At 37.4% G+C, this 24,834-nt stretch overlaps 1 protein-coding gene across 5 annotated transcripts in view; it reads left to right on the top strand.

Annotated features, from left to right (window-relative positions):
- anks1b (ankyrin repeat and sterile alpha motif domain containing 1B) overlaps positions 1-24,834 on the top strand; it is a 184,575-nt gene that overhangs the window by 115,989 nt on the left and 43,752 nt on the right. For all 5 annotated transcript variants that reach the window (XM_044107729.1, XM_044107728.1, XM_044107731.1 and 2 more), the window contains 5 exons: positions 499-685; positions 14,461-15,083; positions 15,979-16,101; positions 17,903-17,972; positions 20,790-20,896. In XM_044107729.1, coding sequence (XP_043963664.1) covers positions 499-685; positions 14,461-15,083; positions 15,979-16,101; positions 17,903-17,972; positions 20,790-20,896 — 1,110 coding nt within the window. The remainder of the gene's footprint in view (positions 1-498; positions 686-14,460; positions 15,084-15,978; positions 16,102-17,902; positions 17,973-20,789; positions 20,897-24,834) is intronic.

Below are 24,834 nucleotides of genomic sequence, written 5' to 3'. Positions count from 1 at the left end.
CCCTCAGTATATTATAAACCTGGCAGGCCACCAGGCTTAGAATTGTTAATTTATTTTATTTTTTATTTTTAATAATTGCCTTTTTTAATGACTTTATAGTTGGTGTTTAGGTATTAATCTTCCAGTCTTTCAATAACGCATAACTATCAAGTGATATTTTCAAATTTCCTGTCACCTGTAAACATGTTTTACCTCAGAAACATGGCGGGCAGCTGGATGACTAAACTAGCACCCTGAGCAACGGGCTTAGCAAGTTTTCTGAGGGAAACCTTGATTGGGATCATTCTCATGTTAGAAAACATCCAGTTGTGCTCTAAAATTTTACATATGCACCCAGATATCATTCACTCTTTTGCTCAAAATACTGCAGTTAGGCCTGGTGGAGGCAAATATTTGGTTCCTGTTTAACTTTTTCAGAGAAGCAAGGGGTTAGGTTTTAATATTTAACGTATTGTTTCATCTCACTAGACCTGGTCTTTGTTCTTCTTTATTATTCAGCCCAAGCAGCGCACGTCCCTGTCTTCCTCTCTGGATGTCCAGAGGCCAGTCAACCACAGCTGCGAACCCAGTGAGGTGAGCTCGTCTCTGGGCTACGCCAGCTTCAGCACCAGCCCCCCTGCCAGCCCCCCCCTCAGTCCCAACCAGGAGGACTCTGCAGGCTCCAACGACGACTGTCAGCTCACAGGTAGAGCCCTGGTGTTATTTCAAACTAAATGACCACTGGTTTGAGAAGTAAAACATTAAAAGCTGCACATGCATTATGTTTATCCATCTGCTGACTTGGTTATAGGCGGTTTTAGCTCAATAGTTTGTATGACTTTTGGTTTTAAGGGTGAAAAACATTTTTTTGTCACTGCTGTTCTTTTTTTGCTGCATCTTTGTTGCCAGAGAGAGCACAGAAGGTAATCACTTCTGCCCCGGGGACCAAATGAGATCTTATTCCCTTTGCCCTTGGTGTCAAGGAATTGAAATCATATTTCTGCTCCTGTCACACAGGAAGGTAAACCCAAGAGGTAGACAAACACCTTGTAGGCAGAAGTCAGATCTCTGGAAAAAGACTTTTGGCCTCAGATGTACGGAGGAGGCAGAAAGCTTTCCATTCAGACTGGATAAGACTGCAGAATTACAGATTATTTTCAGAGTGATCCAAAGTAATAGAAAATTGGTATCATTTGGCTCTTGAAGTAAAAAAGCAAAAACTATTCACTGCATTCAGAAGCTATCATAAGTTAAGTTGGTTATATCTAATCTTAGGAAGTAAACGTTATTTAATTAAGATACCTTGTACTTTTATTAAAAACAACCTTTCAAATTCAAAAATTACTTGTAGATATCGTGAGAAAATATTGGCTTCATAGCTCAAGTAAACGCATTTTGCAATTGCAAGATAATTAAATATTTTTGAAATAACATCCTGCATTCATCATGTCCTGCCTGCCATTAAAATGAGTTTGACTCATTTTCCTGTCGACACTCTTCAGCTTTACCTATTAGTAGCTAACTTAAATTAATATGTATAATATTAGCTCATTTACTGTTGTTAGCTAATACTAGCTGCTATGCTAATAATATGTTATATTCCAACAGTAGTAGATTGTACTTTCTGTGCTTCAAAGTCCTATTTTAGAAATACTCTGTGCTAATTTTACAAGAAATTATTGTAATTTTTGGATACGTAAAATACGTTTTAAAATGTTCAGTGTGCTGCACATTATGTCCCGTGTGTACTTTGTGGCTAAAGTAATTTTTTCTTGACAAATTAACAGCTACCTGTTTGACTGTAGCTCTTGTAAATCAGTTTGCAAAAATCTGTGCAGCTGATAATTAGATGAGATCATCGCTCTCCAAAGGGAAACTTTACTACATATCTTAAAATCAAGGTTTCAAAATATCAGCAGAAACTGTTACGTTGGTTCAGTGGGGAGTCCTTTTTACTGTCATAGCAGATAAAGTGTTGTTGGTTTCATCTAATAATGCTTGTTCTCCCCTGCTGAGTTTCGGAGTTTCATCTCCAAATGGAACAGAAGCGGTAATGAAATGAGGTGGTTTCACCAACAGTTTAACGATTAATTTGCTCACAGACACTTTTCAGCGCATTTATTAAAGAAGCAAATAATAAAAAGAAACAGATTTCCTGTCTGCTCGCTGCTTCTCTGTCAGATTTACCTCTGACCTTCATGTCATTAATGTCATTTCCTTGTCAAGCTGCTTGTGGTTACCATAGCAGTGGGACTCTTCGTTGTCATGGCGAAGCAGTGGCCTTGGTTACACTCATTAACCAGTGACGTAATCATTAGTACTTCCGTCTCTCACCTGGCTTTCAGTCCAGCTGTCCCTCACACACATGCACGCATACACACACTACTACCAGGCACAGTGGAGTGGGAGCAGGAGAGTGTGTGTGTGTGTGTGTGTGTGTGTGCGTGTGTGTGTGTGGGTGTGCGTGCGTGCGTGTGTGTGTGTGTGTGCTTGTTTCATCCTGCTGCAGTTCAGAAACCCTGCTGGACTTTGATCAGTGTAGAGCCTGAAATAAAAAATAAATAAAAAAACCCACTCCATCAGTCCACAGGTGGGTGCGTGTGTGTGTGTGTGTGTGGAGCAAACACACACTGACTTAAAAAGAGTGAAACCCTGAGACATCTTCCGCTTTTATTCCCATTGAAGTGCTGCAGGAGTAGTGGTGCAGCAGCAAGTTGTTTCCCTCTTGAAACGTCCGCCTTGGCTTGATGATTTCTTCTGAGGAACTAATGTTGCTCAAAGTCAAACATTTCCCGTTTTGACTTTCAACATATTCCCTATGTTTTCCATAGGAACACATTAGAAAGAATTACTCCCTAAGTCCCACTTGAGCAGTTCTTAATCCCTTGTAACCTGTAATAGCATTTATGTGTCTTTGGTGTTTTGTTCTGTATGCAGTGAATGGGATTTATGAATATGCTAATCTGGCTCTGCTTACATTGAAGCTTCCCAACAGACTTTCCTTCCATGATGGAAAGAGCAAAGCAAAGTAAAATAATGATAAGAACTTTCTGTGAGAATTAGAACTGCAGCATCTTAGTTATTTTTGGTTCTTGGTGGTTGCGTCCAGCACAGGTGATTGGAATATTGTAGCAGAGCAAGATACTTGAAAAAGAAAAATGCTTGAGAAATAAGACATAAGATAGCTTTGTCACTTTGGATAAATTTGCCAATAGTTTTTCTTTGAATGAACAAAAATAACACTGAGATATAAAAGCAGGAGGATTCCCCAATTCAGCTCTGTTTTTAAATTGCTGTGGTCTTTACAAGAATGTCTTGATAGGATTCTGTATACAGTATATGAAGAGGGAATCCATAAAAAGTGAGAGAAAACATTGAAACTGGAGTAGTTAAAGTAAATAAAGGACAAAATATCACACATTCTAAGAAAATTCTTGCTTTAAGCTTTTGCATAAGTAAATCCATAGTCCACCATATTATTTTCTCATAATGCCTACTTTGTGTAAAACACAGGGAGATCATTAATAGTGCATGCAAATACGCAATAGAACATAATTTTCTTTTAATATTTTGTTACAGACCCAAGACAGAATGGCGCCCTGGACCCAGAGCCTCATCTCCTATATTAAAAAAATCTACTTAATAAGCGGTTTAAAACAAATGTCCAACAAACCTAACTTTTTTTTTTTTTATGAAATGTAGAATTACTTTAGGCTCAACAACAAAGGTAATTTGTTTTTGAAATAAATGTTCCTCGGACAAAGAGAAAGACAACAAAGTCAGAGTTTTCAGAGTTGTGTTTTGATAGTATACCTGCCTTTTTCTAATGTCAAAAAAACAAACAAAAAACCTCAACAACTTCCAAATCCTTGTCCTGATATAAAAATGTTACTATATAGCACTCTTATTTTGTGTTAGGCATTTCTTCTCCCCATCTCCTTCACCCTTTCTCTCTTTTCCCCTCTCTCTAGTTCACTGTCTAAACTTCCTGCACCAGAAATAGATTGGCACCTATTTATTTTTTCCGTTTAAGTTTTTTCACAATCCCCCCCACCTCCATTCCTTCTCTGTTTTCTTCTGCCGCTCTGCTCATCCCTCTTGCTCTCTCCACTTATTAGCCGTGTAAGGCTCATTGTGGGGTAACCATGGTAACTAGAGGCTAACAGGGAGAAAAGAGACGTAGACGGACCGAACAGAGCAGCATTACATGCATGTGGGTACAGAAGACAGAGTCTCTGGATTCAAAGGATGCCAGTGAAGAAAGCGAGTGGGTGATGGAGAATGGGAATCTTGTGTTGCAGGGAGAGGAGGGGGATGTAAAGTGAGAATTAAAAACGAGGACAAGGAAGTGAGGAATCACTTTTGCTATTCTGCACACCATATAAGGTGCTTCCTTCCTTGCCTTCACATCTGCATCTCCTCTAATTTTCTTCCCTAAAATCCATAAACCGTTCTCTGATGCTAAGCTAACAGTATACTCAATGAGCCCTCCAGCCCTGCAGCAGTTTATGCTGGTGTCAGCCACCTGCGTAGGCTGCTGGACAGAAAGTAGCCCTATTTATAACCCAATCTATCACCAGGGCTGCTGTTTTGCTACATAACTCAGCTTTATGCAATCCCAGCCACAGACAGAGTACTGAATGCAGTGCAGTGTTTATGCAGAAGCAGTTGCAGTCCATGAATTATGCAGAACCCCCCTTCAATAAGTCGGTAACAAACATGCACCAACCTGCAGGTGTCAATTTGTTTATCTGGAAACGCTTTAGTTGCTGGAAACGTCATAGTTTCTCGTAAGCTCATGTTTTATTTGTTTGGGTGTTTTTGCAGCAGCTTTCTACTTTAAAGATATACAGTTGCAAAAGATAGTTTTTAAATTTAGACAATTGAGTCATCTGAGTACTCTACAGATTTTCTTTTCCACCTTGGCTTCAGTTTTTGATTCCTTTACCAGATGATTTTCTTTGTCAAATTCCTATTAAACTAACAGTGGATCTCTGTTTTTGGGACTAAATGATGATCAACTATAAGGTTTAATTCATTCATTCAGTTCTTTTCAATGAAATAATGAATATTTGTTGTCTGCTTATCAGAACATTATTACATAAAGTATTATGGAAGAGGTCTATTGCCACCAGAAATAAAAATAAGAAATTTTCTTAGAATTAACCCTAATTTTATAGTTTTAGTCAGTTATTTGTTGTTGCCAATGTTCATCACAAACCCATTTCATTGAACAAGTCTCATTATTTTGTGTCCATTTTTCTCTTTTGTTCAGAGCTGAACATTCCTACATCACAGGTACTCACTCACCTTACAGTGCAAACAGCCCAACTGGGACGAAACCAATCAATGATCCTGATCAATTAATGAGCCTTTAGTACCTAAACAATGGACAGTGTTGTGTGTTTGACTGCGTTATGTGTTTGACTGCATTGAAAATCCACCTTAACCAGATTGAACTGATTATTTTGGAATCAAACACTAATCAAATATCACTTAGCCCACCTGCAAAACATTCTTTTATTTTGTAAGACACACCTGCAAATACCCCAACAAAGCCTTGAGATGTACTGTTCTCATTAGAAGAGGAACAAGACTTAGCAGGACTGAACATCTGTGTCATAAATTAAAAGCATTTACCTTTGTTGAGTACCGAACTCTGTAATTTAACTCTAATTAACCTAAGGTTGTAATTAATGATTAGTAAGGTCTGGAGCACACCTTCTTTGTTCTTGACCTGATGCAGCTGCGCTAACAAGGCAGGGTCGGGATTTCTGTGTAGTCAGTCTAAACGTTCCTCGTTTTTCTAGCCAGGATAGCAAAATGATTTGTTTCCTAGTTGGCAAAATTATTAGGAGAAATTTTTATACAACCCTAAAATTATATAAATTTTAGGGTTGTATAATAGGAACGCATGTGCGTTCCTATTATTGTTTTGTAGTACTGTATTTTAGCTGCATGACTGGCTCAAACCTTTTAGGTTTTCTTCCACCAAATGTCTCATTCAGCTACTTTTGTAACTGAGGAATCTACTTAGGGTTCCTCTTTACTATAACAGTAAATGTGCTTCAATATTTCCACATTGTTCTTTCCGTATGTTTTCATCTGTTCTGTAAACAGCAAAACATCTGCAGAGCATAATGCCGCTTTCCCAGTTTGGATGCCGTTATCCCTTTTTTCTCGAAATGTAGTGGTTTTCTTTATGAGCAGTTGCTTCAAGTTTAGTTTCATCAAACCATACGAATCATTTGCAAAGATAAAGATCTTTGTCTCTATATGTATTTTCAAACTGTAGCTTTCCTTTTTCACTTTTGAAGTAATGACTTCTTCCTCATGTACAGGACTTGTTTTACTGTAGATATTGACACTGTTTTATAGTTTAAGTAATTCTACCTCATTCAAAATTTGTTTTAAAGTCAAAATTTGGTCTTTTATTTCTTTTTCTATCCTTTATGATTACCTCACCATCTTGGCCCGAGAGTTTAACGCTCCTTACAGTTTGTGAGTCCAAAGCGATGAAATAATCATTAGCTGAATTAATCTGAAAGTCGATCAAACTCCCCTGCTGCACCAGCCCTTACATATAATGTGAGAGCATCTTTTCCAGTGTAGATGGAGTATCTGTATAGAGTAGCATGAGATAAAAAGCATGTTTCAGTCTGTAGAGATTTGTCCGTGATCCTTTGCACTAAATTCAAGCTTTCCTGAGTGCTGTATTTGCACACTTGTCAGTACCTGGTCCAGTCTATGCATCATTGTGTAATTTTCCATTCAGTCTTTTAAAAGGAAGACCCAACATAATGATGAGTCACGGTGAACAGAAAAGAAGCTGACACAGACAGCCAGACTCTGTTCAGAATAACTAAATGGAAGGAATGTGGAGAAATGTACTGTGAAAGTCATCCTGGTGTTGGTCACACAGAAAAAAAAGAATAAGATCAGGGAAAATCTTATATGGTTTAACATTTTACAGTGACGTAGATGAATTAAAGCAAGCCCTTTGTTTGGAATTGAATTCATTGTTCAGAGGTTTTTGACTTGATAGTTTAAAGCATCGCAAGGTGACGATAAAGAAACTCTCCAATTTGATATAACTTGGATATGCTTACACAGGAGTCAAGAATTTATATACAGTTTTTTTTATAGATAATAAAAAATCTCTACTTTGCCACTGCTTTCTGTCTCACACCAGCACTAAATGTATTTCCAGTGACACCAGTGAGAGACTTCTGTCACTCTTCATGGGACTTGAAAAATGTGTTACCACAGGAGACAAGCCTGTTGCTGTGGCAATAAACTCTGGAGTCAGAAATGAAAGAGCGAATTCAATGTGTGGAAAGTGGCTCCCCTCCACCCAAAGGCTGGCTTTAGATACGCACAGGCTATCAGCAATAAAGTAATGCTCTCACCAGGGAGTTGCTATCTGCAGCCTTCCACAGAAAAGAGTCGAGCCCAAACTGTTGGTGCGTGTTACTGTAAAACCACTTCTGGTGTCATAAACACTTTGTCTCCCAGCAAATTACCAATGCATTCACATTTTGTTTTTAGGTACAGTAAGGTGTTTTAACTGGTAAAAAGTGACAAAAAGGCAGAATTGGATACAGATTCAGATTTGTGTATTGATTCATGAGTAAGTGACTGACATTATTTGTTAAAATTGTATACTTAGCTACAGTTGTTTGCCCACAATAGATATTTTGATGGTAAATAGCAGCAAGCAGTGATGAAATAAGAAATCATACCATTTTTTAAATCTGGTTTTACTTTGTGAATATATTCAGATATAATGTGAAACTTTAGAAGTCACCTTTTGAACATATAGTTTGGTTAAAAATCCCCTGAATGAGTAAAAAAAGTGCTTTAAAAAACATCTATAGAGCATATTTATTGGGATAAAGTTGTATAATTTAACTGTGGAGTTACAATCTCCCTTTTTCTGTCTGTATTGATCTGAGCGTATTTGGATTTAATTCTCTGTTGTCTATGAACACCTCCAAAGGATAAAATAATAACTGAATTAATAAGTCCGACCTGTTTGCTGTTTTAGCCATTCCATGCAGTGCATTTTCATCAGTGCAGACAGAGCCTCTGCATAGTGTAGCAGGAGGTTATGTAACTTTTTATGAGGTTGTTACAGAGATGATTTCTTAGTTTTTACATATATGTGGCATCTGAGTTGTAACTATGTAATTTTCTGACATGTTAGCCTGGCTTACTAGAGCTCAGTTTAAGTCATAATCTGATGTACAAGCTGTTACGCTTAGAAATCAAAGGATTGAAACAAAACTGACAGAACATGGGCGCTTCCTCTGATTAATTTAAAATAACATCTTGGTTGCAATGGAAACTTTCTGCCTGCCACTTGAAAGTATTTTTGTTTCCACTTGGCTAATTAATGCGACCTTTCCAACAACCCTCAACAGGAAGATTTTCTTAGCTGTCATTTTTTTCTCAACTAGTGTTTTGTTCCCTTTTCTGTTTTCTCAACTCAACCAATTATCATGTGACGTTGCATCATCTGGATGTTGGTTTGTTAGCGCAGCCCCGCCGTGACTGGATGTTCGCTTCAGCTCCTGCAGCACAAGCTGCATATAGAGATGACTGACAGCTCAGATATTGCTCTGTAGTTTTTAATAACAGTTGCTGCGCTGCCACAAGAGACGCAGCGGCGAATACATCCTTATCAGATGTTTGGATCATCTCCCAGGTTCTCCTGCTGATGCGCATAGAAAAAAAAAAAAAAAACAGCACAATGTGTTTTTGTTTTTTGCATGTGCGTTCCTTTGAGCCGTTTTCAACAAAAATGGGGGACATGATGGTGATGTGGCGAGACTGCTTGTCACCTTCTTTTGCTCATGTTTGTTGTGTTTTTCTGGAAATTTGGGGTACTCTGTGACCTTCAGGCTGTGTTAAAATCAATAATGAATAAGGCTCGGCTCCATTTTTGATAACCTGTCATGGAAACTCGACTTTTAGAAGCCTGTTGTGATCATGTCAGGATTTACTTTGACAGATGAAACCTCATTTTCACCCCATTTTCTCTTCTTTCCATTTCAACATGCTTTCACCTGGTCTCTTGTTCATGCCTCATGTCAGTCAGGCCTTCATTCTGTCAGACACTTTATTCTCCAGACACTTTTGTTCTTTTCCCATTCCTTGTTTTCAAATTCTACCCTTAACTTTACCTTCTTTTAAAATTTCGTTTTATTGCAACAGACTGTTTCACCTTTGCTTAATTGTCTTTCTGTCAAATTTCTTTTTTACTTGGTCAGAAAATCTAAAATTAAAGTTAGTTTTATTTTCCTCTTTTGTTTTTTTCTGTGCACTTTGTATTCATTTAGTATACTTTGACACATTAAATGTGCCTCAGCTGGAAGGTGACAAGGTATTTAAATGTAAAGCATAAACCTCGTGATAATTTTTTATAAACAATTTTTCTCTACTTTATCTGTGTAAAATTGTATTAAAGGTTTAATCTCAAAATCAATTCCTCACTTCTTAAAAATCACACTTGCAACATCTTTAACATGCTAGTGAGATCTGGTAAAAAAAAAAAAAAAAGCTTAAAGTTGTAGCTAAATTGTTATCTATTTAGCATTTTCATGATTAATAAAAAAGATATTTTAGGATACTTTGATACAATTGCACAATTAGATAAGAATATTAGTTTTTATTTTATCTGAGAGTTAATTTTCACTGAAGTGACGTCCCACCTCTAAAGCCCAAATTAATATTTTTTTTTTTCCTTTCAATATGCTGCAATGTCAGTCGATATGCAAAACAAAATAAAAATGCAGAAGCAGACAGTGTTTTGTGACCAAACTACAAAAGTATTTAAAATAAGGCATATAGTGGTCTTAAAAAAAGAAGTCATATCAGCAGTTTGTGGAGAAATGTTAAACTTTGAGGAAAAAGTCAGTCTTTAAAGTCTGTGTTGTAAGAAATGTTAGATATAATTTTGTTTGTCTTCTTTTTGGTGCCATTTCTGAAAGGAAGTAATAAAAAGCCTAATGGGATTTTTTTTGGAAAAATAGTAAGTCTGTGTATCCACTGTTCTCATGCAAATTGAACCAAAAAGTTAACATTTTTCTGTTGAACTTGGAAAACAATATGAATGGACTTCTTTTTTTTTTTTTTTCTTTTTTTTTTACGTTGCTTTTATAGTGACGTCAGACATCCACATACGTGCCCTCAGGCACCCTAAAAACAGATTTTCATAATTCTGTGAAAGATAATTACTAAAACACAATATTTAATTAAACTATGGAACATATTACTTTTTAATCTGAAATGAAATTGTGTACTCAGATTGCGTAGTTTCTGAACATGTAATAAAGACGGCAGGTTGGAGCGGGACACCCGCAGTTGGAACTAATAAAGTTAATTATGCCCACATTCCAGTTCCACGCCTTTCATAACAAGCTTACAGGCTGTGTCATATTTTACAAAGGCACATAAGGAAGAGCAGCTTGTGATTTATTCTATACATTCCTCTTTTCTTTATATATTTAGTGAATAAAGCCTCTTAAAATGTAGAGTCAGAAGAGAAAAATGCCATGGAAAAAGTGTAAATATCAGCAAAATATGTTTTCTATATTTATTCCAAAAAATATAGTGATTTACTATGAATATTACTAGGCTGTTTTCTGGTGACCATAGTTATCTAGGCATGACCAGATAGTGACCTGCTTTCAGTTGTTGGTTAATTTCTGAAAACTAGCACTTTGCTGAGTGTTGTGTGTTAAATTACGATGTTAAAATACATGAATTTAGCTAAACGTTTGTGCGTTTGTTGTTTTGTTATCCAAAAGTATATCTTAACTAAACTAGATAAGACTAAAGGATGTCAAAATGCTCCACTAGTTTACATTTTTAAAGTTTTACCAAGTTTTGCCATGTAATTATAGAGGAAAAAGAAAACAGAATATTAAAAAATGCTTGAGTTTAATAACTTTATTCATAATTCCAGTTTTCTAAGAGATAAATATGTTGTTTTAAGCTCTAGATCCCCTCATATTAAGTTTATTATGATCAGCTCATGGTAGGAAGCTTCTAGCTTTAACATGGTAACTGGAAGCATTGATTAAGACTTGAGGAAGTCTTCATAAATTACATGCTTGTGATGTTTACTTCACAATCACAGCTGTATTGTTGTTGTTTCTTCAGAATTGAACACATCTTTTGCAGGCGGTGCTGCTGCATGCCACAACCTGTTTGCAATAGTGTACATCGTGTCGCAATAAGAATCCAGGTATGCAGTGGGTTGCATCCACTGCTCTTTCACCATTCCATTCTTAGATAGTTGCTGCTCTTCAGCAGAGGAAGACAGAGTTTTACCATAAAAGCTTATTGCCGAACATAAACTTTGATTGCTCCTTCATTTGAGCCGGTACCTCTCAGGTAAGGAACACAGCTTTACTTAAACACATTTACTTCAGGAGCCCAGCGATTGTTTGGAGCCAAATTAGAAGTCCTGTAATCACGCTTCAATGAGTTATAATTATGCTATTTTAGCTTTGCCTCTACCTGAGGTACAACCGTTGTATGTACTGTAATTTACTTTACAGATAATTTACCTTTCCGTCTGTAAAAACCTTTTTTCTTTTTTTTTTTTTTTTTTTCAGCTCTGCTTACTCCACTTTTCCCTCACTTTCCTGGAGGCTGAAAGCTCTCAGATACCCAGAAAGTCAGGTTGTTTCCATAGCTACCAACATGCTCACCTGTTACCATAGGTCCTCAACTTTAGCAAAAAAAGCAAAGGGTGAAGAAGAGTTCTGAGTAGAATGAATAATGTAGATGTACATACAGAAAGAATACAGTGCAAGTTTAAATATGAAAAATGTTATGTTTTTAGGATTTAGGAAAAGAATGACCTCAAAATATTTCACTGAGTTGTGCAGATTTACCAATACTATTCTATGTAGAATAAAGGACATATTTCCCCATACAAGTAAATTTTCAATGCTGTGAATCAGAAGTCAAACCATTTGTTTTGTTTAACTTTGCTGCTAGCTGCAATCTTATTCAAAATTACAAAAAAATACAAACAAAAGAACTAATTAGAAACCAAGCAGTTCTAATATGTATCCACACTCCATTAGCATGTACGTCTCAAACCAGCTTTTCAGACACCTTATTTCAAAACTGTATTTTTGAGCTGATAGTTACTTTTTATTTAGTTGCTTCCTATAGGGAAATACACAATCCTACGCTAATGTTATTACCCACTGAGGAGGACAAATGTGATGGCACCAATGACCAATAATTTAACAATATTGTTACATTTTTGTTGCATCATTAAAAAAAAAGTTGCTTCTTCTAAGTAGCACCTGGTTTCAATATGAGAAATAGTGCTGTGTGAAAATGGAAGCAAAGATTCAAGCAAAACCTGAGTTTTCAGAGGCGACCTGGGAAGAAAAAGTCTAAACATGATTGCAATAATCCTAGTCAGCAATAAAAATTTTGTGAGACTTATAAATCCTACCATCCTTTATTCTGATTCCTCTGAATAAGTTAAGCAAATATTTTGCCCATTCAGGTTTTTTTTTTGAGATGCAATAAAACTATTTTAAATAAAATGTGATGGAGTTCAGTTGTTTTTGCAATATGTCCCCTAATGTCATACTTTTACAAGTTTTGCTGGTATAATTGATGCTTTAACAACATGGACCAATTAAATATGAACTAAATAGATTCTTGAACTGCAGGACTGAGAAATATAAGTATTTAGGATTAAAGCATTTTCAGTTTGCTCAGTGTTTGTCAGAGCTTGGTTTGCTGTTGGAGATGAGATGCTATCGGCTCTATTTCAATGGTTGTGAAATGTGTGTGTGTACACAACCATCTTAAAAACACACACCCCGGGGAGAGAAGGGAGGAGTGGAGCCAAATGTTTCACTACACCTCCTAAAATCAGCAACAAAAGGATAACTAGAAAGATTTATGAACTGCAGTGTTGTATTTTACCAAAATAAATGTTGTGAAGACCTTACAGAATGGTTAGGGTGTAAAAATGTGGCTTTTATGTCTCATTTATTGAAAAAAAAAAAGAAAGAAGTTGTTTTCCTGTCTCAGCTAAATGTGAGAACCTGCAAAAAAATCAAACCCCAGACAGTTTGTCGGCTTCTCAGATCTCTAACAATTTGTTGCTAAAGAGGGCAAAGTTGGCAATACAAAGAGAAGTTTTCTAATTCTGATAATTTGCTGAATTTTAACCACTTGGCCAGTCAATGCAATTAGTTCTACCAAAAGAACCTTTTACTTCCTGTTTGAAATTACATTTCGAGTCCGACTATCACTGAAGAATGAGTCATATCTTCAGGCCTGGTTAACGGCGGGCTGTTAATGGATGTTCTTTGTGCTTTTCAAACACAGCAGACAGCACAGTGGTACAGTGGAAATGAAATGAAATGAAATGGCTCTCTGCTCAAGGACTAACATCATTATTGTTCCATTTAATCACCGTTGATTAGTTTGTCACTTTGCTGGGGATTTCTCAGAAAAACCGTTCAGGTTTGTTTTGTCTTATAAAGATGTTGCATATGTGACTGCATGAGGCAGCTTCTAAAGACATATTCAGCTTGTGCAATTATTTATTTAAACTATTTGAACTCTTGACCCCAAATCCACAAAAACATCTGTTAAATAATCCATTTGCTGCTAACTAATAGCCTGAATATGGCATGTGATACGATAAGTCTTTGGTATTTATTGTTCTTTTTAAGATTTATATGTCAAAAGTGCCAAAGTAATATAGAAAACAAATGAGGTACTCTATTTTAGTTGGGCTCAATTAATAAAAGGTAATCTATTATTTGAAATTCAAATATTAAATATATTTTTTTACTTCCACTTGGGTTTCTACTGCTTCTTAAAACAGCCCAAGTGCTTAAACAGTAAATGTTTTTCTGGTGTGTAGAAATTGAAACATTTCAAAAACCTCTTGATTGTTGAGTCACAATTGACTGGCTCTCTACTGTTGCCTAGCAACCCCAGCAGAGCTCCAGCACATTCTCTGCACAATGGCTGCTGGAAAAATCAGGTGTTTTGTTGTTGACTTACCGTCTAGAAACCACTTGCTGCATTCTCGTTGGTTGTGCAGGAGCATCTACTAATGCTTTTCAAAGAAGTATGGTTGTATAATTGCATATATTTTTACCTGGAAGTGCAAATGTTGATTTAGGGTTCTGGCCAGCAGCAGCTAATTTGGATTTAAAGAGACCGGAGACCCTACAATACCTCATTCTGAAAGTAGGCAGAACTGAGCGGACTAAAATCTTATTATCTAAGAATGATTTTCTGCAAAAAATGTGATGAATCTGTTGTAAAAATCTATACTAACCTGTTCAATGAAGGTCACTTTTTAAATAAATCAATTCTGTATTAATTCATATAGGCATGTTCAAACTGTAGGCAGAAAATGATTATCAGCTGTGACTTCCAGGCAGATTAGTAATTTAGTTTTCTGTGTCCTTTCTGCAGACGACGGGACCTACCAGCGAGACCTGCCCCCTCTCTGCTCCTCCTCCAGTTCAAGTCGTCTCGTTGGGGAAAACAGAAAAAGTCTCATCCCAGAGGAGTTCGCAGGCCTCCTTCATGGATCCTCTCCGGCTTGTGAGCCGCCGGATACGCCTTATCACCTTTATAGCCCCAAGCACTTTAAATACGCTTCTTCAGAGGTGCAGGGCAGCGTGCTGCAGACGCCCGAGTTCAGCATTGTGATCGGCGGCGAAGCCTCTCAGGGTTTCTCTAGAACTGAGAACAAATCGTCTCCCCAGAGGTCCCAGAAGCCGCAGGTCGTTTACCGAACCATCTTCCACACCCGGGTCAATCAGGACCAGCTTCAGCCCAAGAACTGTGAACAGGCGGGCCTGCCTGGTGGATGGTCGACGCTAAACCACCCGTCTTCTTGTTCCCTGGGACAAAACGGAGACGTAGCCGAGCTTCAGGGGAAGCAGGTGGGGGGCGAGGCCAGGGAGGGCTACGAAGAGAGAGCCTGCACTCTGGGGAGGATGAGATCCGTCCCACGCAGCGTGTTGGACCTGCAGCTCTCCAAGTCTCTGTCCAAGTCCGATTCCAACCTGGTGGCCGTGTCCCCCATTCAGGTGAGACTTTTTACATTTTTTTTATATAGTTACAAAAATCATGCCTACTGTCACAATGTCACTTTAGTTTCCAAAACAAAAGTGAATGTTCTGCATCACCAAAACACCACCATATCCACAGAAAAGCACGGTAGTGGCAGCATTTTTTAACTCTAGTAGATAATGCTGCAAGTCAGTGACTCAATGTGGAGCATTCCTTAGACTTTTTAAGCTACTTACTGCACTGTTTGACAACTAGAATTAATTGGAATTGGATTTGCAGTTTTCATAGTCAGTAAATTTGATCATGACTTCAGCAGAAGAAAATGAAAGTTGTGAAAGTCATAAAAGACTGAATGTTAGTTTCAGTTTAAATATCCAGATTTTTGCAGATTTTGTGTATTTTTCACTTAAATTGTGACGCCGCATTAAAAAAACATGACGTTTGAAAAGGGATTTGAACTTTTTCCAGAAGCACAGTATGTGTGACTTTAAGGCTACTGCAATAGTTTTTTTGAAATATTTTGCCATTTGTGTCCTATTTAAAGAGAAAAAAAAAGTTTCTGTTTGGTGCATTTTCAACTATCCAGAATATTCATGTGTATAAATGAGAGTTTCTATGATGTGGCTTCAAAAACTGAGTTCAGCCAATGAGACAACTCAAGAATCTGGGCCACAGTGTTCCAGTGGCTGGCGCTTCGTTTGAGATTTGTTTAATTCCGCCTAAATAAATTATAAACGACAGAATATAAAATACATATTCCGTTTGATGAAAATAAAGCTATTAGTGATAAAATCTTTTTTTTTATTTTTTTTTATTTTAAGCTCAAAGATGTTTTGAATTTTATTTTTGCAAGTTATAGTTTATATGTGAAAGTGTATTTTTTTATTTTTAAATGTGTTGTATTTTCCTCAGGAGGAACACAGCTGGGGGTCTGGGTACCGGGGCCAGGGGCCAGGAACGCCCGGCTCCAGAGAGGGAGCCAGCCCTGAGAAACGACTGGAGCGGACCCCGTCCTTCACTGCCGAGTGGGAGGAGGTGAGATGATGCAGACAGCTTAAGATCTGGATTATCTAATCAATGGTGATATTACAGGAGGAATAAAGATGCAGATCAGTGGCTGTGCTGCAACTCGTGTATTCTTACTATAAAACTGATTAAAAGAAATCAGCGTTTGGTCTCTGCAGGAGGGAAAACTGCAGCCTCAGCACCGAGCAGCATCACTTTACTTTCCTTTGAAACGTTCTCGACTTCTACTGCGCTAATTTACCGTGTTCCCACTCCGATGCTCCTGGACCTTCAGATAGAAACCAAATATTTGAAAGTAGTTTGATTTGTGGAGAGTAAAGGTCAGGGGTCAAGGCTGCTGTGTTTTAGTTCCTGACATGAAAGTTATTCAGCTACTTTTTTTAAACAGGCATAACTTTGAGAGATATTAAGAATCTTTTTTTACGAAAAAATGCAAATGTAACAAAAAATGCAGATCTAATCGTATAAATAACCCAGACTATTTTTTTAAATGATGCTAATGAAGCGAGTGAAAGCCCATTAGTGTATGCTGTGCCACATTTGCATGGACATGTTCATTAATTACCCAACGCAACTCCTGCCTTGCTGTCTTGATGAATTACCATCAGGGTTTTTTTTCCTATTTATGGTAACATTTCCTGTCTAATTTAATGTTATCTAAAGGAGAAACTTCAGATGGGAAAACACAAAGCAGCAGATGGAAAGAGTTGCATTATGGGCAAAAGCTCCTCAGGATTCAAGCAGATTTAATTTTTGATTCAAATTTGGTATTTGTACTTCATGTACTACTGATTACTGAAGTTATTTGTTAATAATTATCACTCAGGCATAGACTGTTAGGACGTACTCATGATGTTCAGATGTAAGTGCTTTTATTTAAAGAAAATAAGAACAAAATAGTATGTACATCTCAAATAAAATTAATTTATCCTAGAAGAAATTTCCCGACTGAAATAGGGCTGCAGGCAGAAGATGTTTCCTTAAGTTTTTAGGCTAAATGTATGCGACAAAGCCTGCTACAGTGTTCTCAGTGAGAATGGTGTTTTAAAACTTTGACATACTTAAATATATAAGTTGCAGGAGCATCTAGTCTGTCCTTAAACTCATCTGTGTTGGGATATCTGGCAGTGCCAATTTATTTACCATCAAATAGGGTTTGCTTCATAATCCTCTTGCGGCTTGGTTTGTTCCTTGTTCTGGATGAGTTTTTCCTTCCGTTTAACTTTCCATCAATGTGCTGTGAAAAACCAGCTTCTTTATCAGTGATATTATGTGGCTTATCTTCCTCATGGAGGATTTAAGAGGCTGCAAGCTGGACAACTGTGAAGTCAGCCACAATCTTCATCTTCAGAACATGGACATAATATAACATTTCTGTACTGGAATTTTACTTACTGTTGGTTAAATTTTCAGAAAAAATTTGTTTTTTTTTAAAAGTCCTAGACATATATTATTCATTGTGTAAAGGATCTGATTAATTAGCTCGTTGGGATGTGATTGTGATCACTGCTTGTGAGACTGTGGATGGCGGCTCTGCTGCCTGGTTGACAAATGAGCAGGTTGTACAGTTCAGTGGTTAGCAGCATGTCCACTGTGCTGCAGCCAGCAGTCACTCTTCCTCTCTTCATCTCGGTTCAGCTGTCTGAAAGTTTCCGGCTGACACTCAGCATCCCGGCTGCTATAAGGATCACATTATGTGACGCATGAATCCAGAAATAGGAAATAGCTTTATTCCTGGGAAATAACTTTTCCCCCTATTAATATGTACTGTACACATTGCTACCTCTCTGTCTGTTTCCCGTCTGTTTAGATTGATAAGATTATGAGCTCCATCGGCGCGGGGATCGGCAGCGGATTGGACGTCAAAGAGGTTACCTCAGGTAAACAGCATCCAGTGTGACTTAAAGAATAAATCCTGCTAAAACTCGAAGATATTCGCACAGACTCTCTCGAATGCTGACTTTCATTCGCTGATGTGCAGCTTGATGAAAGCAGAAAAATGTGAGGGGAAAAAACAACAACCCCAAAACAAATTAATAAAAAGAAGGGGGTTGCACTGAATTATTCTCGGTGCAGTCATCTGAAAAATAGGTTTATTTTTACCTGAAAGCAACTTCACTCTCCTCATTTCTTATTTCCTAAAATGTTCAGGATATAAATGTAAATTACAAGCAAACTTTTGAGCTTCTAAAGTCTCAGCAACTCAAGGTTCAGTATAATAATTTCTACTCAGTCAACTAAACAGGGGGTGACAACAACACAAAAAAGTTTTTTTTTGTCTTCACAGCTTTATCTTAATATAACTGATCTGCTTTTAAGTGTAGACAATGTGACTCTTTTCCATAAGATTTTATGAGTTTCTAACATCTGAAAAGTGTTTTATTTTTTATTAATTCATCCACTGTTATTTCAGTTCCTCTGATTAGGAGTATAGGCTGAATTTTGCGCAACAAATTTGTTGCTTGTTTTTAGAAAACAATGGACGTTTTAACGGGACAGTCATGAGTAAAAACAGGTGAATGTGCCAAATTCTTAGTGTGGGTTCTTAGTGTAAGTGGGAAAAGTGGGCATAGTGAACTTTCACATAATTATTTCTCCAAATCTCTCAAAGCCCACACACTTTAGAAAAACTTTACCTCAGTTAAATGCCAGTCGTGTGGATGAGAGGTACAAATGAAGGAGAAACGTTTGCTTTGTGACACATCGGTGTTTTTGTAGAAAGTAGAATAAGGCAGGGGATTTTTCTGCATATTCTAAATGCAAAACATCCTCTCCCTCATCCGGTTATTATATATCATTCTTCTTTTATAAACTGTCATGAATCCGTCACAGTTAAATAAGCTTGGGTTCCTAATGAAGGTGTTCCTTCTGACAGTGACCCATTGCAGATATCTTTTGAAATAAATAATTAGAAATAGAAATTCAATTCTATGATTTTCCTCTTTTAAATTTGGGTCCATGTTTTTATAATTTTCTCTTTAAAAATCTAAATATAAAGTTTGTTGATCAGCACCCCTGACTAAAATACAGTAGACACTTCTGCAATCGCGTAAATGTATGCCTCAGATATTTGTTAGAGAATACAGCAGGAATAAGGATTAGAAAAAGTTTAGCAAAGGCTTCAAATCGGCTTTAAATCTGTAAAATAGTTGAATCCTGTAGGAATCTGTTCAGAGTTGAAGGGAAGAAAAATGCAAAGCAGTTCTGAGCAGTACCAACCTAAATATACAAATCAAACTATCATAGAATGGTTTAGACCAAAGAATGGCCAAGTCAAAGTCCAGTCATTAAAATAATTGAAAATATCTAGCATGACTTTTAAATTGATGTTCTCCATCTAGTCTGAATGAGTTTGAGCTATTTTGCAAGGAAGAATGGATAAAATTGTTTGAATGCGCAAAGATGGAAGAAGAAATCTGCAACTGTAATGCAGTAAAAACGATTTTAATGATTCAATCCCTTCTTTTCCAGATCACAATTTGTTTATCATAACAAATTAAAATGCAAAAAATTAAGTTTGTAATTGTAACATACAAATAATAATTTAAGGGTTTGAATAGTTTAAAAACGTAAAGTACAATTTTCCTCCACCTGATTCCTCCTCCAGTGATGATCTGTTTTCTGCATGCAGCTCCTCTCGCCTGTATTAACCTCCATGTCCCTCCACCTCCTGATCCCCCCCATTCTTGTTTTTTTTTTTCTTCTTCTGCTCTTTCATCCATCAACGCAAAGCAATTTCTAACCTTGGTTACTGTAGCCAGAAATCTGGTTTGTGCTAAAGCATCTCCACCTTCTCACCAATGCTGCTTTCACATACAACATAGGCAAACGTGCATATGCAGGACGGCATGTATTCACTCATTTTGTATGTGTGTGTGTGTGGGAGGGATTCTGGCTTAAAGACAAAAGAAGCTGCAACTGTTGTGGCTGTTATCAATGGAGTGAGGCAGATATACGTATAGCAGCAGAGACGGCAGGGAGGGTGTCGATCGCCGCTGAGGGAAGATAGAGACCAGAGGGAAGTTGGCGAGGAGGGGGGGAGGCAGAGCTGAGAAAAAAGGAGAGAGAGGGAGAAAGAGAGAGAGGAGGCTGCAGAAGCATACAGATGAGAGTGGGAGTACTTGATAAAGAAAAATCTACAACGCAGCAGCTCGCGCTCTCTCTCTCTCTCCCTCTCTGCGCGCGCACACACACACACCGGCTCAAGGCGAGCAAGCGAGCGCAACAGCTGAAGTGAGAGCGGCGGCGGTGACTGCACTTTGCACGGCGACAGACTCGGATCTACACTTGGCCTGATCTGTGGCAGGATTTACCCCCGCAGGAACGGATACAACTTTCAGTTCCTCCCTCCGCCTCCCGTTCTGCCTCTGGCTGGATTCTGAGAACATCTGGACATCGGCGCTTTACCTGCTTGGCTTCCCTGCATGCTGACCCCGTCAAACCCCATCATGCCCCTTGCCTAGCCTCTTCCTTCCCCCCCTTTCACCCTGTTCCCTCCCTCCATCCCCCTCTGACTCCCCCTCCCCTGAAATCGTCCTCGCCAACAGACTCATCAGAAAGCATGGCGGGCTCCTTCGACAGCCACTTTGCCCGCCAGAACATGATGTGGCAGTGCCAGCTGTCTCAGCCGGACTGCCGCTGCTACCGCGTGGACGGCTACTCCCTACTGAAGCGTTTGCCCCTCCACCCCCTCATAGGTCCCCGCTGCCCGCTGCAGTCCGTCGGACAGTGGCTGGACTCCATCGGTCTGGTCCAGTACGAGAACCACCTGCTGGCTAACGGATTCGACAACGTCCAGTTCTTGGTGAGTGTTTTTAGGATTTAAATTTCATCTTGAATATTTTGATGAATGGGGATCATCTTCTTTTGATTGCATGTTTTTGCATCATCTGTATGTTTAGAACTGGTTGTATTTCTTTCTTTTTGTGGTTCTTTTCCTCCCTATTTGTCTGTCTTTTCTTGTAATTTCTGCTGCCTCTCCCTACTGATGCCATGTGAAATCCCTCCTACGCACCGAAATCCTTCAACATGTCTTGCAGCAGCTCTAACTGCACACATCACAGAATCGAGCCGCATTCATTGCTGAGATTTTGTGGTTCCAACCACCTGTGGGTACGAGAGAGGACTGATCCTCTCGGTTTGCTCCGGCAATCCCGTCCTGTGACGTAGGAAAGAATCTCGTTTGGGTCACTTTTCATTAGAAAATGATGTGCATCAGTGACGGAGGATGAACAATGAAGTTGGAAATGAGGAGACGTGGGGAGGGCAGGGGAGATGCGATGAAGTTAAATTGGGAGAAACTGCAGCAAAGGCAGAAAGACACAAAGCGCAGGGATGCTGACTGTATGAGTTTCCCCAGAGATTGGCTCCGCTGCGGTGGAGCCAACTTTAAAAAAATTCAACAAGTCTGACTTTTTATTTCTGTTTGACGTAAACTAATTGCCAGTTGTTGTCTCTGTTATGAGAACAAACAAAAAGTATCAGGAGAAATCTGTGCAGACATTTTTGTATGTGCGTTCTGGTCCTCCACTCTGAGTGACCTGCATCTGTTACTGTGGCAACCGCATTAAATCCAACTTTCTCTATTCCTCTGTGCTTTCCCCACATGTGGTTACCATTAATCTGTTTGTTTGAGCTCCAGTCAACAAGAAACTGTTGATTGGATATAATTCTCTTATGTTATATATGGGTTTCAGACTTAGCTTCCTCTTCCTCTCATGTTTTTATCATTAAAAATATCTAAAGAGACAGAAATAACAAAAACCTAAACTCAAACTTTCCTCTTTTGGACTAATTTGCAATCATATTTCGTAACTTGTCTTGCAGACATCCAGCCTTTCTGCTACAGGTGGCCATGAAGTTTTAGAGTCAGAGGCAGTGAGAGATTAGTCGCCATAAAATAACATTTTACTTTTTTCTAAATAAGACAAAAGGATTCAAAATAACTGTCTGTAGCATCTAATATTAATATGCATGATTAGCATGGTTAGTGCTGTTCTGTTTACTGTGAACAGTAACCTTTGATTTGAATTAGCTTCGGAATTAAAACTTTTAAGTTAGAGGCAGCAGAGCTACAGCTAACATTTAACGTAACATTTGCTAATAAAAATTGCAGTGATCTTTGCTGCTGCTTGAGCAACTTTGCTATTCTACATCTAGATGATTTTTGTTGCAATGGCAAAATGTTTTTGAACCATTTGTGCATTAACATAAAAACCTAATTTTAGGAGACCCTAAACATTTCTAGTTATATGGATTTTAGTGAAATCCATACACTAATTATTAGTAATGAAATGGCTCTGAAACTTTAAAATATCTAGACTTCTTCTCTTTCAATATATTTATTTTAGGTGACCTTTGGAATATATTTTGTAAAAAAAAAAACGTTACATTTGTCTCAAGTTCCTTAAATTATGCCTCTCAATTAGGAAAATGTGTTTGAAAAATAGTGCAAATGTAACCATGTCGATTGGAGACTTTTCCCAAAAATGTCTCCAGAAATTAGATTCAATTGTAATTCAAGAACATGGGGCTCAATTTGTTTGTTTTTTTTAACATTTTTTTCTTCTAGTTCATTCAGAGTTCATTTTCAACTGTTGTGTAAGTGTGTTTGTTTAAAACCTATGGATATTAACACAAGGTCTTCATTATATTTTAGCTGTTTTTTTGTGGTGTTACAGTAGATATAGTGACTTAAAAGATTTAATCCCCGCTCTTGGGATTAAGGGTTTTCTTGCTGGAGAGCCTTTTTGTCATTTTCATGCCTAACAAACCTATTCCGTCGCCTAAATTCAAAATTACTCCCTAATTTGCACTGCAGTGATATCTCAGTAATTCAGAACACCCTTTATTATTGAGTGCAGCTCCTTTTAAGTGAGCTTAGGGTCAAATTCATTTTGTCGCAACACAGTGGTGGGAATTTAAGATAAACACCAAGTTCAAACACAAACGTCGACAGATTTAAAAGTCCGAGCTGCTCGTCCTCCGTTTCAGGGACGGCTCAAGTTCATCTGTAGACTTGATTGCTTTTGCAAATGAATTTGACCTCGATTTTCATCTGTGTGAATAGAAAGTATGTTGCGCCGGAGTGCAGATGTAAATGAGCACAGCGATCCAATCTACCATTACTGTCTTCTGCAAAAGGGGGCCGTTAAAGTGGGTGTGTCCGAGCGTTTGGACCAGCCACTGAGGCTGGATTGATGGTCAAATAAAAAAGGAGTGGACAGTATTGACTGCATTTCTTCTGAAGGACACGAGATAATGGCCAATCTGAAATGATGTCACTGTAGAAATGCCTGCCATCAACCAACAGAACGTTGTGTGTAAAAATCAGATTTACCAAAACACTTACAAAGATTTTTGTTTGGCTTTACCAATTTAATTCCCTTCTTTTACACATTCTTTGCTACTTCCTTCCTTTGTGGTTCTATAAATACTTATTTATTACCTTTAATTTGCTCTCAAATATTCATAGGAAAGCTCATAAAAATGTTCATGTGTGTTGTATATCTTCCCATCAAGCTGTTGTCAAATAAAGGCAAATAATGCCATAAAAACTTATTATTATTATTTCTTTTCTTTTCTTTTCTGAGAGCTGCATATATTATCAACTGATCCTTGCTTGAAATGGGATATATTATTATTATTTATTTTTTTAGCCCCTGAATACATTTTGAGTCTCTAGGAGTGCAGAAAAACTTTAATTTAGTCTCTTCTGGTAATTTGTCGATTTCTTTATATTCCGTTTGGATCGTATTTCTCAATGCATTTAGTTTTTACATTTTTTTAACAATTCATAACTCAATCCCACAGTGTCAAAACCTCTTCAAACTGGAAATGTACCCCAAAAGAAAGCAAGAAACATGTTTAGGTAAAAAGAACTGGAACTGGTTGTTTTGTATATGTAACATGTAAAAAGTGAACCATAATTATTTTCAATACCATAAACATAAATACTCTATTCTTAAACTACAAACCTTAACATTTAAAGATTAAATGCAATTAAAGACTAAAACAAAAGTCAACCTGATAATATACACATACTTTTTTACATAAATATAATTTACGAGATAAATGTTATGATGCTCAAACCAAACTTCAAACTTTGTGGATTTTAATCTGAGGAGTCGTTTGTTTTTTTTAAAACTGTTGAAGAAAGAATCAAGGAAAATATAACTACATTTTAAAAAATATATATAAATGAAGAATGAAATCTTGCTATAAATTTGATGTGATGAAAAAGAAAACCTTACTAAATATTTCATTTGCATTATTTTTATCACAGTCTCTTGATTTATTATTTTGTTGCTTTTATAAATTATTCTTCATAAAAAAAAAAATGGCTACTGACTTAAAGGTGGTAAATATTTATGTAGTCTCTTGTGTTATGTTATATGTTTTTGTTTAACTGTCATTATTTTGTAGAAATGAGTTTTAATTTTTCATTATAGGGTTTCTTTTGTATTTTTTTTTTTTTTACAAAAGCCAAATTTTGTTGATTATGATTGAGCTAAAGATGTTAAAACAACCAAAGAAGTGAGTACTTTTTGCAGTGCTATATTTGGTTAAAGAAACTTCATTTTGTAAGCAAGGCAGACATTCTTGATAACAGAAATTGAATAAATCAACTAGAAGAAAAGACAACCCTGCATTTATGATGATGATGGGAGTCATAATTTTCCTTTGGTTTTGGTGCTCTGCAAATGTGCCTGATTTTTAATCGCCGTTGTCAGAGAATTTGTT

This window comes from Gambusia affinis, linkage group LG23 (assembly GCF_019740435.1).
Source record: "Gambusia affinis linkage group LG23, SWU_Gaff_1.0, whole genome shotgun sequence".
Classification (NCBI taxonomy): Eukaryota; Metazoa; Chordata; class Actinopteri; order Cyprinodontiformes; family Poeciliidae; genus Gambusia; species Gambusia affinis.
This window is presented reverse-complemented; position numbering and strand designations above follow the sequence as displayed.